The following is a 14,116-nucleotide window of genomic DNA, read 5'->3' as shown; positions in this document are numbered from 1 at the left end:
AGCAATTATCACCAATCATGAAGAGCACGCTCTCCCAGGGCTTGTTGTAGGTGGAAAGCGTGTCCGCAATGAGATCAAAAAGACTCTGTGCACCCAAGTCTTCTTCGTCGCCCAGCGGGCAAAAAGCGAGTAGCACGTAGCGCCGACTAAGACACTGGATATTTTCATCATAATTGGGGTTTCGTTGGCTTGGCTGGTCAACAGAGGCATCATCAAAGACAGCCATTATTGTCATGAAATGGCGTCCAGCGCGGCTCCAGCCATCTAAGGCTAGCCCAAATGCGTCAGGCAGCGTAGCAGCAACAGTTTCACGCACATGCAAATACACCAGGTCTAGATACTTTTGCAGCGTCTCAGCAGAAATAGGGTCCATCTTCACATTTTTGCGAACAAGTGGGCGCTCGCAAAAACTGACGGGCATGCGCTCCATTACGCACCACTCAATCCATCGAAAAATGTCGTTGGTGCGCTGGTCTGGAAGAGTCACACCAAACCGATTGCCCTTGCGAAATGCAGCCACGGCCAAGTCGTGATAGTCGGGGTGGCGCTTGAGCAAATGATGCACCTGATTGGTGTAGCCATTGCCGCTCTTGTACACCTTGCTACAGGTGTTGCACCGAGATTGACTCGGAGATAAGTCGGTGAAGAGCAGGGAGCAGAGGTCCTTGTTGGTGAACTTCATGGGAGCTGAGACGACAGGGAAGTGGCTGGGTTCAGAGCTTACAGAATAAGTTTGAAAGTGAGATACTGGGGTGTCATGAGGATCAAAGGCTATTCTCAACCATTCTTTTAAAGTACTGGCTGCAAACGATTTAGGTAGCAATAACTTGGATTAAGTATACCAGTTGCAAGTAGGGAAATCACTTAGTTAAAATATACCAATTTCAAGCTGGTGAATCACTTGGCTAAAATATACTATAATATGGGTAAAACATGTTAAAATATAGTGATGACCTTTCAATACTAATTGCATTATCAATATGATAATGTATTAAAAATTATATGCTATCTTCGGCAGCCCTGATCGGCGTAGAATGGACAAGCACGTGGCTTCATGCCGATATATATCACTGAATCCTACTACAAGTAGGTCAAACCTTTGATTTTTACCGCTTCTAACTGGTTTTTTTTTTTCTGTCATCACATTGTATCAAGTTTCACATTAGACAGTATTACGAAAGGACTTTACAAAACGCAAGTCTACCAGTTCGGTAGAATCAAATTCTCTATCAAGTACAACAGGATATCACGATATACGAGCTCATCTTAGACAGGTTAATCTGATTAGCATTATTTTTTGCCTCCTTGCTAAAATCTAACCGGACAATTGTAACTTTTAGCTTTATTCTGATTGGATAATAGTTCGTCACTCGAGTTTTCCGACAATTATGGGGACCGCCGACGGCGAGCGGCTGCACTCGACGGTGCGGCTCAACCAGTTCACGCTGCAGTTTGAAGACCCGGCGCTGGAGAAGGTCTACCAGGCGGGCCTGCACCCGCGCAAGAAGGCGCTGTGGCTGCGCTCGCTGCTGCCAGCCGCGGCCTCTCAAATATTATTTGCACTAGCTGATGGCCTCGACTATCCTGTGGAAAATCTGCTTGTTACCGTGCCGACGCGAGTCTTGATAGCGGTAAGTATATGAATACAAACCAGTACGTGCCAAACAAGTGATATAAAATATGAGAACCCAATACTAACGACATCTTGAGTAGATGCTTCAAGTTGCCATGTGGCTGCTAGTGCGATGGGATCTAGTACGGGCGAAGGAGCAGACGATGCTTTTAGTGTCCATAATCAGCGGTATCCCCACTCTACTTCTGTATGCGCTGCAACGATCAAGTATCTGTCAATGGGTATTCCATGCACTAGAGATTCTCAAACTTGATACTCAGATCCTCACCACTGATATGCTTGCTCTAGGACGCCATGTTCGTGACTTTCGGGTTGTCCTTCTACACGATCCCCAAGGTTACGCCACTGGGTTACGTCTCCTCTTTTTACGGCAGTTGGGCCACAGCTGCGGTGTACACAGTGCTCACTTTTGTGGTTCGACCGCCACCCAGAAGAGCAGAGGGGGTACTGGGTATCTTCTTTTTAGTGCCGATGGTGTGGGTCTTCAACACTATTGCGTACTATTCCGAGTACAATTCCCGTGAACGGTTCGCATTGCGACGGCGACTAAGACGTGAGAGTATCACGTTGGCAGTGGCGTGTACCTCATCGGGAGGTGAAGCTCTGTTGCAAGGAGGAGAAGAGGACGGCTGGCTGTTACTGCACACGTTGTCCCTACGAGGCCTCATGGCTGCTAATAGCAACAGTACGGCGTCTTTTATCGTCGCTGTGATACTATGGGGAGCGTTCACGTTGGGTGGCTGGACGTCGCTTCCAGACGCGCTAAAATTTGTAGACGAAGCCACTGGATGGGCTTGGTTTAGTCACTGCGCTGGCGTGACGGTGTTTTTATTAGTTATGACAAGACGCCTGCGATGGTTGCTAGTGGTGCCCGTAGTTGGTGCTTTCGTGTTGTGGGTCATGTCGCTGGCTATGCCGGCTTCGTGGATTATTTTCTCGGCTCACAGTGTGGGTTATGGACTGCTCTTGGCTTCCGTGGTGGTCGCTATGGGCGTCTTTGGCTGGTTCTTGTGTGCTTGGAGAGAGCTGGTGTCCTTTTTGACACGGTCTTGCTTCCTGTACCCACAGCTCCAGGCTGGGATGGAGAGAGAATACCCGCTGCTTGTACGCATCGTGTCCGAGTACACAGCAGGCTTCGATCCTGAGATTTTATCTGCTCGCGTACCGACAGAGACTGCCATTGAGTCAATGGGAGCTCCATCGGAGACTACAACTCCATTGAAGACTGGAAAATCTATGACGACACCACATTCAAAGGGACCTGCAACTGACAAGCCTAAAAAGGAGCCAACGAAGAGTAAAGTCGACAACGAGAAGATTAAATCAGCCACACCTACCGACTATAAGACATCTGAAGCTGCAGCAATGGAGGCTTCGACCACGGATGGTACAGCATCCAAGCAAGACGGCGTCGTCGTAAATACTGACTCGTTGGATCGGAAAATGGTCTCAGTTTTACCGTCATTCAAGCCTGGCAAGTGTTTTTTCTGCTCGAAAAACGAGGCCGAGCACTTTGTCCCTGCGTGTGGTATGTGGGGCAAGTGGACCCATTGGCGGATGAATCAACAGCATAATTTGAACAACTCATCGATTGCTTCCGCTTCCGGATCGACAGTTGCCAAGAGCGCCGTCGCTATCTCCATGTGCACGTCTTACTACGATCTCCAGAACGACAAGTCCCAGCTGGAAGCTCGTGTTCAAGCAGAGGAAGAGAAGACCGCTGCTCTCACCAAGAAACTCGCCGCATGCGAAGAACGTGAACAACATCTTTCGCTGGAGAACGTACGACTTATGGCAGAACTCCACACTATGGAGGAGAAACACGCGGCTGAATTACGACGATGCGAGACGCACCTCGGAGAGAAGATGGAGGCAGTACAGCAGGAAGCCAATCGCGTAGCACACGAACGGAAACTACAGGCCAAAAAGTCTGAAGCCGCGTACTCTTCATTGCAAAAACTTCTCCAAGTTAATGAGCGTCTCGTTCAAGAAAAGAGTGCACAAGTTCAGAGTGTAGAGGCAGAGGCGACGGAACTTCGCTTGAGTTTAGAGCAGAGTGAACAGGATGCTGTCGACTGGAAAACCAAGACTGAAGACCTGAAAAAGCAGGTTGCGAGCTTGGAACGTCGACTGCAGCAGCACAGTAACTCGCAAAGCAGAGCGTCACCTCGGTTTGACGCTTCAGTGCTGGACTTCTCGTTCGCTTCGACGGCAAGTACAGGATCGTCGTTGGATGTTTCACCTGTATCAGCGCTTCAGACTTTGCAACCGTCTGGTCGACTACCGTACGCGCAATCCCTGGAGATCGAAGGTCTGCGGGAGTCCAGCAGACACTCCAGGGACGACGTGGACTACTCGAAACGCTGGCGACTTCTACAATCCTCTGATCTGAGCAAAAGCGATGATTTGGTAGCGGAATGAACGCCAACAGATGAATGAATTAATCAAAGTTATCGACCAACGACCACACATTTTAGACTCAGAAGAAGCCCAGCGGAGGGGGTTCCACACTGCCATTACTGTCGAGTTCGCGGTAGTATTGCTTGAGCAGATCTGAATAGCAGCGAAGCGAGTGTGCCGCGTACACTTGGTAGTAATGCGGATACCTCACGGAGCTGGCGAGACGACGCAGTTCATCCAGCATGGCCAGCTCGTCTCCAGGTAAGTAGCGCAAGTAGTACGGAGGTTCTCGACGCAGTTCTTCGTCCAGCAGCTCCACTTCATGACATGGTTTGCCTCCTGGCAGCCCCTCGTTCACACTGGTCGTCGCTGCTGCGTTCGAGTCTTCAGTAGTGTGGCGTTTTAATGTTCGGAACGCCAGAGCGCGACTCCGAGCAGCCAGTTGCTCATTCTGGAACTTGCGGTTGCCCTCACGAGCGTATCGTCGCTCCTGCGCGATGATGACGGCCAGACAGGCGTCAAACGCGCGCCATAGCGCTTGCTCCGTACGAAGAACAGTGATGTCTGCAGCCGTCATGGTCGGGTTGCACGGGTGCTGCACTGCATCGTTGAAGCGGTTCTCCTTGCTATTGTGGCGACTGTATCCCTCTTCTTCGTCGTATTCATTGTCGTGCGCTCGACTGAGCTCGAGAGACGAGATAGCGCAGCGTCCGATGAGCAGGTGATCAATAGGCGAGTCCAGGACAAACCGGTTGGCTCGCACGACGCGATAGACCAGTAGGTGATGGTATTTCGTGCGGACTTCGGCGTTCCAGTGCAAGAAGAAGGTCATGTGGCGCTGCACCAGCGCCTTGAGGACGCTCTGGCGTAAGTCGCCTTCAAAGTAGTCCATTCGATGGTACAGGAACAGCAACGTGCTGCTGAGGATCTCGCAGTTCTCACTGGACAACATGAAGCGCATACCCGTCGCGAAAGTCTGACCTCTGAAGCCTGGAGGCAAGCGATACACCATCATCCCGCTGCCTCGACGTTTGTCGGTACCACCAATCTCCGTGAGCATCGCGGTGGCGCTGAACCATTCTTCAAAACGCGTTAAACACACTTCGACGCTGCGGGCGTGAAGGACGTTAGTGCACTCGTACATGGCCAACACACAACTCTCCAATAGCTGGTTGTTCCTCAGTAGCTGCACGACGTTGTCCAGTACAGTTCGAATCGCTCGAATGGACTCAAGTTCGAATGGCAGACGGTCTTCGTCTTGACTTCCTGGCTCGATTTCCATGGACGAGGACGGCAATGGACCAGACGTGTCACGGACGTACAGCCACTTGGCCCAACAAGCCTCTTTCAGCAACAGTAGTGACACTCGTATCAACAAAGTGTAACCCGGTAAACACGTCCACACGACGTCACTCCCCAGCGCTGTGTTGGCTGCGTGGAGACAGACAAACCCCATGAACTTGGAAAAGAACTCGCCGTCGTGGCTTAGTTTGTGCAGCCAGCAATTGCGTGTTTTATCGGTCATACGGAAAATGTCAGCGTCCGGATATGGCCCCAAGTACGGCGAGAAGCGGGTCCATTTGAACAGCGTCGGGTTTTGACGTACAAAGGCTTCTTCATCGCTACGTAGAGCCGACTGTTTGCTGTTGTAGCGACTGGTTACTTTGGCCGTGCTGGTGCCGTTCCCATTGCCTTCTTCACTCAAGATGTAGCCATCGTAGTCTGTCCAGCGTACTAGAGAACCGGCAAAGGTGTTCCCATTCCACGGTCGAGAAGCTGAAGCACGTCGCGGCTGTCGAGCTTCAGTTGGTGGAGCACTGGACCCCTCCTCAGTCAGATCTTCCACACGAGAATCGTGAGCTTGTAGATGGATCCACTCCTTCTCACGATAAGCACCGAATATCTGCTCAAGCATCGCGTTCTGCAGCACTGGCACGCGGAAGAAGCACACCGCAAACACTCGAGCAAAGAACCGTGTTTCCACTAGAGAAATGTACGGACGGTGCTTCTGCCGCGCAGACTCGAGGTTCTCGATCGCGTACTTGAATGTGGCGATCAGCAGACACCTGTACAAGTACAAGTCTCGTTCACCGTCGGTGGCGTCGTCCATATTTCCACGGTTATTTGCACCATTGGGGGTGACATTCTCAGTGTTAACCATCAAATTCGGTCCAGAGGTAGCGATATCGTCGTTGAAATCCATCCCGTTCAATGTCGCAGTGGGTGAATAGGCGAGCCAGCCCATGCCAGCACCACTCACGTTACCGGAATTCTTGGGAGTCTTGGTTCTACTGTTGGCAGACACTTCGGTCTCGGAATTGCTGACCGGTAGGTGAAATTCCACGCGTTCCATGATGATCCCGATAAGTTGAAAGTACAAGTTGCGTGTCTCCGTTGGTAGCGAGGATTTTTCGTCGTTTAGTTGGGCAACTAGAAACTTCCAACAGATTAAAAGTCCACGGCGACACTGTCGGAACAGCTTTCGACGTTGATTCCAGCTTGGTGAGGCTGCAGATAATACTTTTTGTTAGCATTTTTTTGAAAAAATAAAGAGAGAAGGCGAGTTACTCACCGTTTCCAATGTAGACTGGATCATTCCCCGCGTAAAACTGCTTCACGCGCTGTTGATTCTCTCGACCGGCCATTTGTTGTAGCAGCGCAAGGAGATCAGCAAAAGTTGCTACTCCGTTATTGCCATTCCGCTTCGTCGGTGGACTGGTAGTCGCTGGTCCGGAACAAGTGGTGCATTCAGCAACGAGTTTGGGGATCTTAGCGAGGAGCGCAGTCCAGTCGATGTTGCCGTCTTTCATATAGTCATCGATCACGACCAAGGGTGGATTGGAAGGCGTTGTACCCGTGAGAGACCCGGACGTTTCGAGGCGCGCTTCTAACTCTGCTGTGCTTAAGTTCCTGGACGTCGACGCATGGAAAGCTACTGAGGAAGAGGATCCGTAGGGACCGCTAACGAATTGCTGAGTGTTAACTGCTGCCAATGATCCAGTAGATTGATTCGACGAGCTAGAAGACGAACTCGAATGCTTGCCACCAAGTGCCTTGAAAAACCGCTTGAACTTATTCACCATGGCCTCCTACTTGCAAAAAGAGCAGTGGATTCTACACGCGAACTTGGCAACTGAGGCGGCAACCCTCGTCCCTCTCTTGCAGGCAAGGGATCACAGTTACAAGCGTTTCTATCGTTCTTGTGAGCCCGGCACACTTGTGACTTTCTACAGTTTGTTTTTCCTTCTACACTTTGGTTTTAGGCTGGAGAGCATCCTAAGGGTGAACTGTATGTTGCATTGCAACGCAGTTAGAACACAAGGTTGCAGATTTTCTAGTCAGTTCTTGTAACTGGAAGAAAGACAAGTTCTGGATAGTCTTGGGCTCCGTTTGACAATTGCGAACCACTGTAGCGAGGATAGCAGCATCCAGACTAGGATTCGTCTTGGAGACGCTTTCTGTTCTGGGCTAAGACGACGATGAGTTCAATGCCAGTCGAGGTAGGCATCTCGTCTATCGTCTACAAATACAGTAGTAGTATGAAATGCCATGGTAATGATGATACATCCACAATATTTAGCAATTACTCGTAACCATCACAGCTGTCTTCTCTTCATAATACTATTCATCTTGAAGAGAAAACATTCGATATGAGCTAGCACAAAGGCATGTTTGCATACCGAGCGACAAAATGGCCCCCGACTTTTCCGACAACTATTCCCAAAATGCATCTCATTTTGTTGATTACTCTAACGTGCACCACACCATATTTTTCCACAGAAAGAGCCAATCAGTATCAACCAATCCAGATATCGTATGGACGCCAACGGCTTCGCTTCGGTGCCCATGGATGCGCCTAAGCGCCCGCGTGGGCGGCCTCCGTCGCGCGCCTGGGCCTTCTTCACGACCATCACAGAGCCTCAAAAGCAGCCGTCGACTGCGTGTCGCCACTGTAACCAGGTCGTGCATTATCACAAGAAATGGGCTCAAGCACGTGCCCATTTGATAAAATGTCCCCAGTTCTTGCGGATGATCGACACATTGCCACCCAATGACGTGCCCGAGTGGTACCTGGCCGAGATCAACCGACGCCAGCAAATTGCTGCGCCGATAAGGAGCGCTAATATCCCAGCCGTGTTCCAGCAGAATCAGATACCGACTCAGACACCAGCACCAGCACCGGCAACCCCGTTCAAAGTGATTCAACCCATCCTATCACCTGTGGCAATGGCAACAATGATGCCAATGCAAACTGGAAATGAAAATATGACAGTGAGAAATGGCGTAAACATGGATTGGCAAAAAATGGAAGAAAATATGGCAATGCACATGTTTACAACGCTGCAAATGGAATTTTTGCTGGACGAGAAAATCGAGTTGCCGTTCTTGTTGCAAACTTTTCAAGCTTACAACGCGAATATTACGTTACCCACCAAGGAAAAATTAATGACGGAGCTACTGGACCGTTGCTATGACAACGTCAGGACGCGGTTGCTAGGGTTTTTCAAAAGCGGATTAGTGCCGGTGACGTTGTCGATGGATACTGAAGATGACGAGGTGGCGAACTACATGGCTACACTAGCGAGTTCGGAGAAGTACCCGATGTATCTGGAGTCAGTGAAAGTTCCAAGTGGTGGAGATGCAGACGCCAACGCGGAGGTGGCAGCACGTGATATGACGAGATTAGTGGAGAAAATATCGAGTCCAGTGGCGGGATGTGTGATGCCCTGCTCGACAGTGGAGAGTAGACAGACACGTGAGTTGTTGGAGAAACAGTTCCCTGCCATGTATTTCCACGGATGCATGCGAGACGCCTTGTTGTCTTTTGTTCGACAGCTTTTTGCTGGCAACAAAGACACACACAATGATAGAAAACGCCCTGTGACGGTGCCATTCGCGCAGGATTTACAGCAGTTCGCGTTGCAATGCAAAGACCTCGCGTTCTTCCTACCACACCACGAGCAGCCGTCGTATCTGAGCGGAGCTACAAGCAGCAATATGGTGCACGTGACAGCCAGGCGTCGCTTGACGGTAGAAGAAGCGTTTGTGGCCATTCTCCAAGCCGAACCCTTTCTGGATGTTGACAATGTGTTGAACAGACTTGGAAATGGGTCAAATCGCGCTCACCATCCCAGTGTTGCCCATTTCCAGACTCAACTGGTGAAAATCGTCCGCAGTCCTCAGTTCGTTGAGAAGCTGGGCAAGTATTTGGAGCTGATGCGTCCTATTCAGTCCCTTCTTTCGTCCCTAAATGATACGACACCTTTGCTTCTTTCAGAGGTTTATTCCTCCTTCTCGAGACTCGTGCAGCAGTTTGGAGCAATGGCGTCGTTGCAGCCGGAAGAGAAGGCAGCGTTGCAAGCGCTAGTTCGACGACAACAGGATCATGTAATGGGTTCAGCCCACTTGTTGGCCTACCTCTTGGACCCCGTCTTACTGGGCGAAGACTTGCCAGCAGACATTAAAACTGATACTGAGAAGAAGCTGATGGCTTCGCTTCGTGGCGATGGCACGCAACTCTCCGTTTCTGACAAAGAAGCGCTGTATACTCAGTACGTGGATTTCAAGAAGCACGCACTGAACCAGAAGACCAACAAGGCCGATACCCTCGCTTTCCGAGCGCTGAAAGAGCGAAAAAAGTCCACGTTGCAGTTCTGGTTCGCTGATGGCTCCAAGTGGCCTGTGTTGCAAGCTATCGCGTGCCGTATCTTTGTCATGCCAGTGTGTGCACCAAGTTCAGCACGTGCAGTTAAGGAGGCAGGCGCAGCATCAAGCGTTCTTCGACATAAGAAGGACCTATTAATGAGTGATAAGTTGACGTTTGTACGACTCAACTCGCGCCAACTGCGCCTGGCTGAGGTAGAGGGCAGCTCACTTGCGGCTCTTGTGAAAAAAGCTCCTATTTCTAGCAAGGCCAACGAGATCACAGCGTCAATGGTTGTATGAGTGGACATGTAACCTTGAAGCACACTTCATTGGAATTTAAACACGGACGCTTGGTTCTTACGGGTAAATCTCCAGTAGGTTTCGAAGGCCGTGTACAGCATGTAGTTAGGATCTGCTTTTAAGGCTTTAGGTGACATGGTCCGTATTTTTTCGTCAATCTTCAGCTCCTCGCGCATGCTCTTGAGTGTTTTGCCTTTATTCTCAAGGCCAATGAAGAGGTCGATGTTCTTGGACCACAACCAATCGCGTGCTTGCTCAGCCGTCACACCTTGAGGAAGGTGAATCTTTCCCGTGTTAAATAGTGCGTTTGCTTCCTCGAAACTCATTGCCAGCATTTTCGAGTTCCAACCCTCAAGTGCTGCTAATGGCGATACTCTTTCCTCGCCTTCTTCGCTGTCCTTTGCGCGGGTTCTTAAAACCCGATTACTTCCACCGGCGTTGCTCAATGCTGAGTTTGGCGAGTAAACACTAGGATTGAGATCTTGAGCCGCCGATATGTTCGCGAAGCTTGAACAGGCCACGACCAAAAGCACTAGTAGTAAGTGATAGACCCACATAGTTTGTAGGACTTCGAAAGTCGTAGGACTTGAGCTTGATCTCTGGATACAAAATTGTATAATGCTCACTACGTTCATTGTTTGATAAGGTGCTTCAACCACGTGACTATTCATGCAGCTTTGATTGCGAACAAGCTGGACGCTATCGGTATTACATTATTGATTGGACGGCGAATTTTCAAGTGCGCCGAGTCACGGATGAGTCACGAATATTTAGCTACATGTACGACATGAGTCACGTATTCAGATTAGATTTGAGGATAAAGTGCCGTCAAACGAATCCAAAATTGTGGGTTGGTACTTGAAGATGTTCAGGAAAAGACCCGCTCTTTTTGCACCATTCAAGCTGTTCTCTTGTTTCTTGTTTATTCTTGTCAACTGATTCGATTGCAATGACACCTTCGATGTGGTACATTCATTAAAAAACGTTGTTGGAAGTTGATTACCCGTAGACTTGAACTGACCGAATTACACGAGTCGCAGCAAACTCGAAAATGAGTGACAGTACACGTCGATCCAAACGTTTGACAGCGGGTACTGTTTCAGCAGTATTGCTCTCTCCGTGGTGTGCAACACTGAGGAATGCCAGCTTGGAAGATAAGGGGAGTGGACGTGGAGGTAGGACTTGCCCATTAGAGCGACGTAGACGCCGCTTCCAAATGGCACTCCATACAGTCCGAGACACCATCACCTGCAGCTTCTCGAGTGTTGTGTTGTGTTCTAGAGCTATACACAGCGCACTCAGAGTCGGGTGGTCTAGTGGCTCAGCGTACTCTTCAGCATGAATAGTGAGCTCTCGCAAATGTTTTGCCAGTCGAGTTGTCGGATCTCCGAGTCGCTTCATGAACAGTTTGCCATCGCCCTCTCCAATACCGTAGTAGTCCTGGAATTGCAACGTCGAAAGTATTGGTCCAGCACATTCATACAAGGTGGAAAATTGATCCAAGTCGATGTAACATTCATCCAGTGCTAGTTTTCTCAAGTTCGGACAGGCCTCCAGGATGCCAGGCACCATTGCGTTCACGTCGATCTCGCGGTGAAATGACAAGGACAGTTCACGAAGAGACCACCCGATCTGCTTAAGGAGACCCTCTACTCCCTCTGCATTAGTTTTAAACGCAAGCGATAGCGCCGACAAAGGCTCACCTACTACAACAGCTTCTTTGATCGTCTCGGAAACAAAATTTTCGCGACGTACTCGACACCGGCCATACGCTGGAATGATGACGTCTATCCAATCGCTTTCATCGTTGGACTTCTCGTCAGAATCATTCTGCACCAGCTCAACACGCGAGTCATAGGGCAGAGTAATACAGCTACCGTCAACAGCGATAATTGAGTCGCCTTCCTTCTCCAAAAACTGCAGTGGCGTGCTTTTATGTAACATCCAGTTCTTTTGACAAAGATCCCATTGCTGAGCGACCTGCGCAATGTGCTCTTTCTCCTGAAGAACTGCAGAAATCTCTGCGAGCTCGTCCAGAGTCAATTTCACATCCGATAGATCCAAAGCCCGAACCGAAGAAAAGATACCAGTTGAAGTCGAGTTTGGGTGGAAGAATGTCTGAGCTATTAACCGCCAATATCTCTGACGTAATTCATCTTTTGTGCGGTAGCTGCATACACCAGGCAGACGAAGTTTCCGGATACAGACTTGTGATACGGATAAAGCCGAGCACAAAGCCTCGAAATGCCACAATACTGAGTCTTCACAGTCAATTTGAAGCTCGGAGAACGAAGGAAGACCCTTCTGATTCGGTGTGAGTGGCTGCATCAACATACCAGTGAACAGCTTTGCGAGGGCGTCATGGCAAGCAGCTTGGTCATCAGTTGCGGATCGATCGCCCAAACGTATGTGAAGCTCGCCGATAGGAATTCCACTGCCCAGAACTTCACACAAGCGCTCAGCCAAGCGATGGTTCATCTTGTCTCTGTGGCTAATTGTCATCGATAGTTCAATCAAGCGGTAGATAAACGTGCTTGCCCTGTCAGTCTTCACCCCTTTTAAAGCGGAGCCAAGTGGCTTCGCGCGGTTCTCCATCGCCTGCATTAATACGCCAAGATCCTTTAGATATCCAGCAAGTAGGTCGGCAGTTTTTGACCAGTTACTAAGCTCGAGCGACACAGGAATCTCTAGCGACGAGGGGATCTGTCGCTCGTCCGATTGCATTTTCAAGATGCACGCTTTCGCCTTTTCGTACTCCTCACCAGGTTGGTATTGCGGATAGTCAGCCAAAAAGAGTTTTTCCCACTCCTGTGTGGGAGACTCATTAGGATCCAGAAGGCCAGGAACTCCCGTCAACGAGATGAAGTCGAAGCGAGGTGAGAGGTATTTTTCCCGCTCTTGACGCCGTTCACTCTTCAATGTGTCAGGAGGGAGTACAAGCACATCATCAACACCCTCATCAACTTCGTCGTCTCCCTGGTCTGGGTTTTCTTGGCCCTCTGCATCAACTACAATCTCGATTGGTCGGTCCTCCTCATTTTCTTCTTCTTCTTCTTCTTCCTCTTCGCTCTCGTCATAATCACTGAAGATAATATCTCTGTCGTCGTCGCCAGGTAACATCACTCGGAACTCTTCCTCCTCTTCTTCACTCTCTTCGTCGTCGAGTGTCAGTCCACACTGTTCTGTCATTAGCATGTGGAAAGCTTTTGGATCCACTTTTGCTACTAGTGACAGCAATTCCATCGCTTCTCTCGTTTTCCACAGACATTTCTCTATCTCCACGGGGTCCTCTTTTTCGTCTTTGTCGTCGTCTTCCAAGTTGAAACGAAATGGTTTCTCGAGCTTTTTTCGCGGTCCCAACACACGAATGACGTTGTGGATCGCCGTCAATTGGCCGTTGAGCTCTTCGCACCATGGTGACAAAAATCCCACTTCGCTGGTGAGTGGACGTCCATTATCATCGGAGTCTCATGCTCTGAGACGCGTTGTCGCTTACGACCAGGTTCGCTCTCCGACATTTGATTAACGAATGGCTCGTGTGGTATCTGTACATTATGATTGGATAAAATTAAAGAAAAAAGACAAAACAAGCCTAATTTGGTTGCGGCATCGCTAGTTCACTGGAGCTTACTGGTACAGCAACAAGGGATCCACAACGGCTGCATAAAACTTGGGTTTTCCGTGAACGGAGTTAGAGGCTTATGTTCCTCTTTCAAGGGCAACAGGCGGCCGCGCTTCAGCTAATTACATGTATAGATGGATGGAATTCGCCGTGCAAATTGCACTAAGATTATTTGACGATTGTGATTGGCTGAAAAATATGTATGTGATCTTGAAAGGTCACTGAGCTAAGGGCAACGATGGACGAGCTCGATGCACGCGTTGAAGAAGTACTGGAGAATACGACAGCGGAGAAGACCAAGTACACGTATTTACGTGCAATAGCTCGCTTTGTGGAGTGGCTGCATACTGACACAGACGACGATCGACGGCAGACACTTTTCACTAGCTCATTCCGAGAGCTTCAGACTATTAACGCAGGCACAATTACTTCGTGGCTGTCAAGACCACCTTTGCGAAGTCCCGTGTGTTTGGACTCTTTATCTACGCAAGATTGTATGCGTTATCTTACATCTA

General features: G+C 49.5%; 7 protein-coding genes across 8 annotated transcripts; 2 read left to right on the top strand and 5 right to left on the bottom strand.

Moving 5' to 3' along the window:
• Positions 1–15: 15 nt before the first annotated feature.
• On the bottom strand, positions 16–213 carry PPTG_21724 (hypothetical protein; the record flags this gene model as incomplete). The annotated part of the gene is made up of 1 exon (XM_008899358.1): positions 16–213. One exon carries the CDS (start codon positions 211–213, stop codon positions 16–18), a length of 198 nt encoding a protein of 65 aa, XP_008897606.1.
• Positions 214–231: 18 nt separating this feature from the next.
• Positions 232–682, bottom strand: PPTG_05641 (hypothetical protein; the record flags this gene model as incomplete). Its single annotated transcript, XM_008899241.1, has 2 exons — positions 232–264; positions 317–682. 2 exons carry the CDS (start codon positions 680–682, stop codon positions 232–234), a joined length of 399 nt encoding a protein of 132 aa, XP_008897489.1.
• A 625-nt stretch (positions 683–1,307) lies between these two features.
• Positions 1,308–6,607, top strand: PPTG_21723. 2 transcript variants are annotated; one of them, XM_008899356.1, is made up of 3 exons: positions 1,308–1,631; positions 1,714–1,854; positions 1,922–6,607. In XM_008899356.1, the coding sequence occupies exons 1-3, from the start codon at positions 1,389–1,391 to the stop codon at positions 4,052–4,054; spliced, it is 2,517 nt and encodes an 838-aa protein (XP_008897604.1). In that variant the 5' UTR covers positions 1,308–1,388; the 3' UTR covers positions 4,055–6,607. The 2 variants fall into 2 exon arrangements, with proteins under 2 accessions (XP_008897604.1, XP_008897605.1); XM_008899357.1 differs by having other exon boundaries at positions 1,714–6,607.
• Positions 4,056–7,116, bottom strand: PPTG_05638 (hypothetical protein; the record flags this gene model as incomplete). Its single annotated transcript, XM_008899240.1, has 2 exons — positions 4,056–6,541; positions 6,606–7,116. 2 exons carry the CDS (start codon positions 7,114–7,116, stop codon positions 4,113–4,115), a joined length of 2,940 nt encoding a protein of 979 aa, XP_008897488.1. The 3' UTR covers positions 4,056–4,112.
• A 693-nt stretch (positions 7,117–7,809) lies between these two features.
• Positions 7,810–10,630, top strand: PPTG_05637 (hypothetical protein). The gene has a single exon (XM_008899239.1). It carries the CDS (start codon positions 7,850–7,852, stop codon positions 9,977–9,979), a length of 2,130 nt encoding a protein of 709 aa, XP_008897487.1. The 5' UTR covers positions 7,810–7,849; the 3' UTR covers positions 9,980–10,630.
• Positions 10,006–10,536, bottom strand: PPTG_05636 (hypothetical protein; the record flags this gene model as incomplete). The annotated part of the gene is made up of 1 exon (XM_008899238.1): positions 10,006–10,536. The coding sequence occupies one exon, from the start codon at positions 10,534–10,536 to the stop codon at positions 10,006–10,008; it is 531 nt and encodes a 176-aa protein (XP_008897486.1).
• Positions 10,631–10,770: 140 nt separating the features above from the next.
• On the bottom strand, positions 10,771–13,500 carry PPTG_05635 (hypothetical protein). Its single transcript, XM_008899237.1, has one exon. It carries the CDS (start codon positions 13,220–13,222, stop codon positions 10,979–10,981), a length of 2,244 nt encoding a protein of 747 aa, XP_008897485.1. The 5' UTR covers positions 13,223–13,500; the 3' UTR covers positions 10,771–10,978.
• Positions 13,501–14,116: the final 616 nt, after the last annotated feature.

Source organism: Phytophthora parasitica, assembly GCF_000247585.1.
Source record: "Phytophthora parasitica INRA-310 unplaced genomic scaffold supercont2.7, whole genome shotgun sequence".
Taxonomy (NCBI): Eukaryota; Oomycota; class Peronosporomycetes; order Peronosporales; family Peronosporaceae; genus Phytophthora; species Phytophthora nicotianae.
This window is presented reverse-complemented; position numbering and strand designations above follow the sequence as displayed.

What these genes read in the sequence shown, in the direction of transcription:
- PPTG_05635 (XM_008899237.1), bottom strand. Translation starts at nt 13,222, where the DNA reads ATGGAATTGCTGTCACTAGTAGCAAAAGTGGATCCAAAAGCTTTCCAC.
- PPTG_05637 (XM_008899239.1), top strand. Translation starts at nt 7,850, where the DNA reads ATGGACGCCAACGGCTTCGCTTCGGTGCCCATGGATGCGCCTAAGCGC.
- PPTG_21723 (XM_008899356.1), top strand. Translation starts at nt 1,389, where the DNA reads ATGGGGACCGCCGACGGCGAGCGGCTGCACTCGACGGTGCGGCTCAAC. An exon ending in CGACGCGAGTCTTGATAGCG is followed by an intron (nt 1,632 to 1,713) that starts GTAAGTATATGA and finishes CATCTTGAGTAG; the next exon opens with ATGCTTCAAGTTGCCATGTG. An exon ending in GATCAAGTATCTGTCAATGG is followed by an intron (nt 1,855 to 1,921) that starts GTATTCCATGCA and finishes TGCTTGCTCTAG; the next exon opens with GACGCCATGTTCGTGACTTT.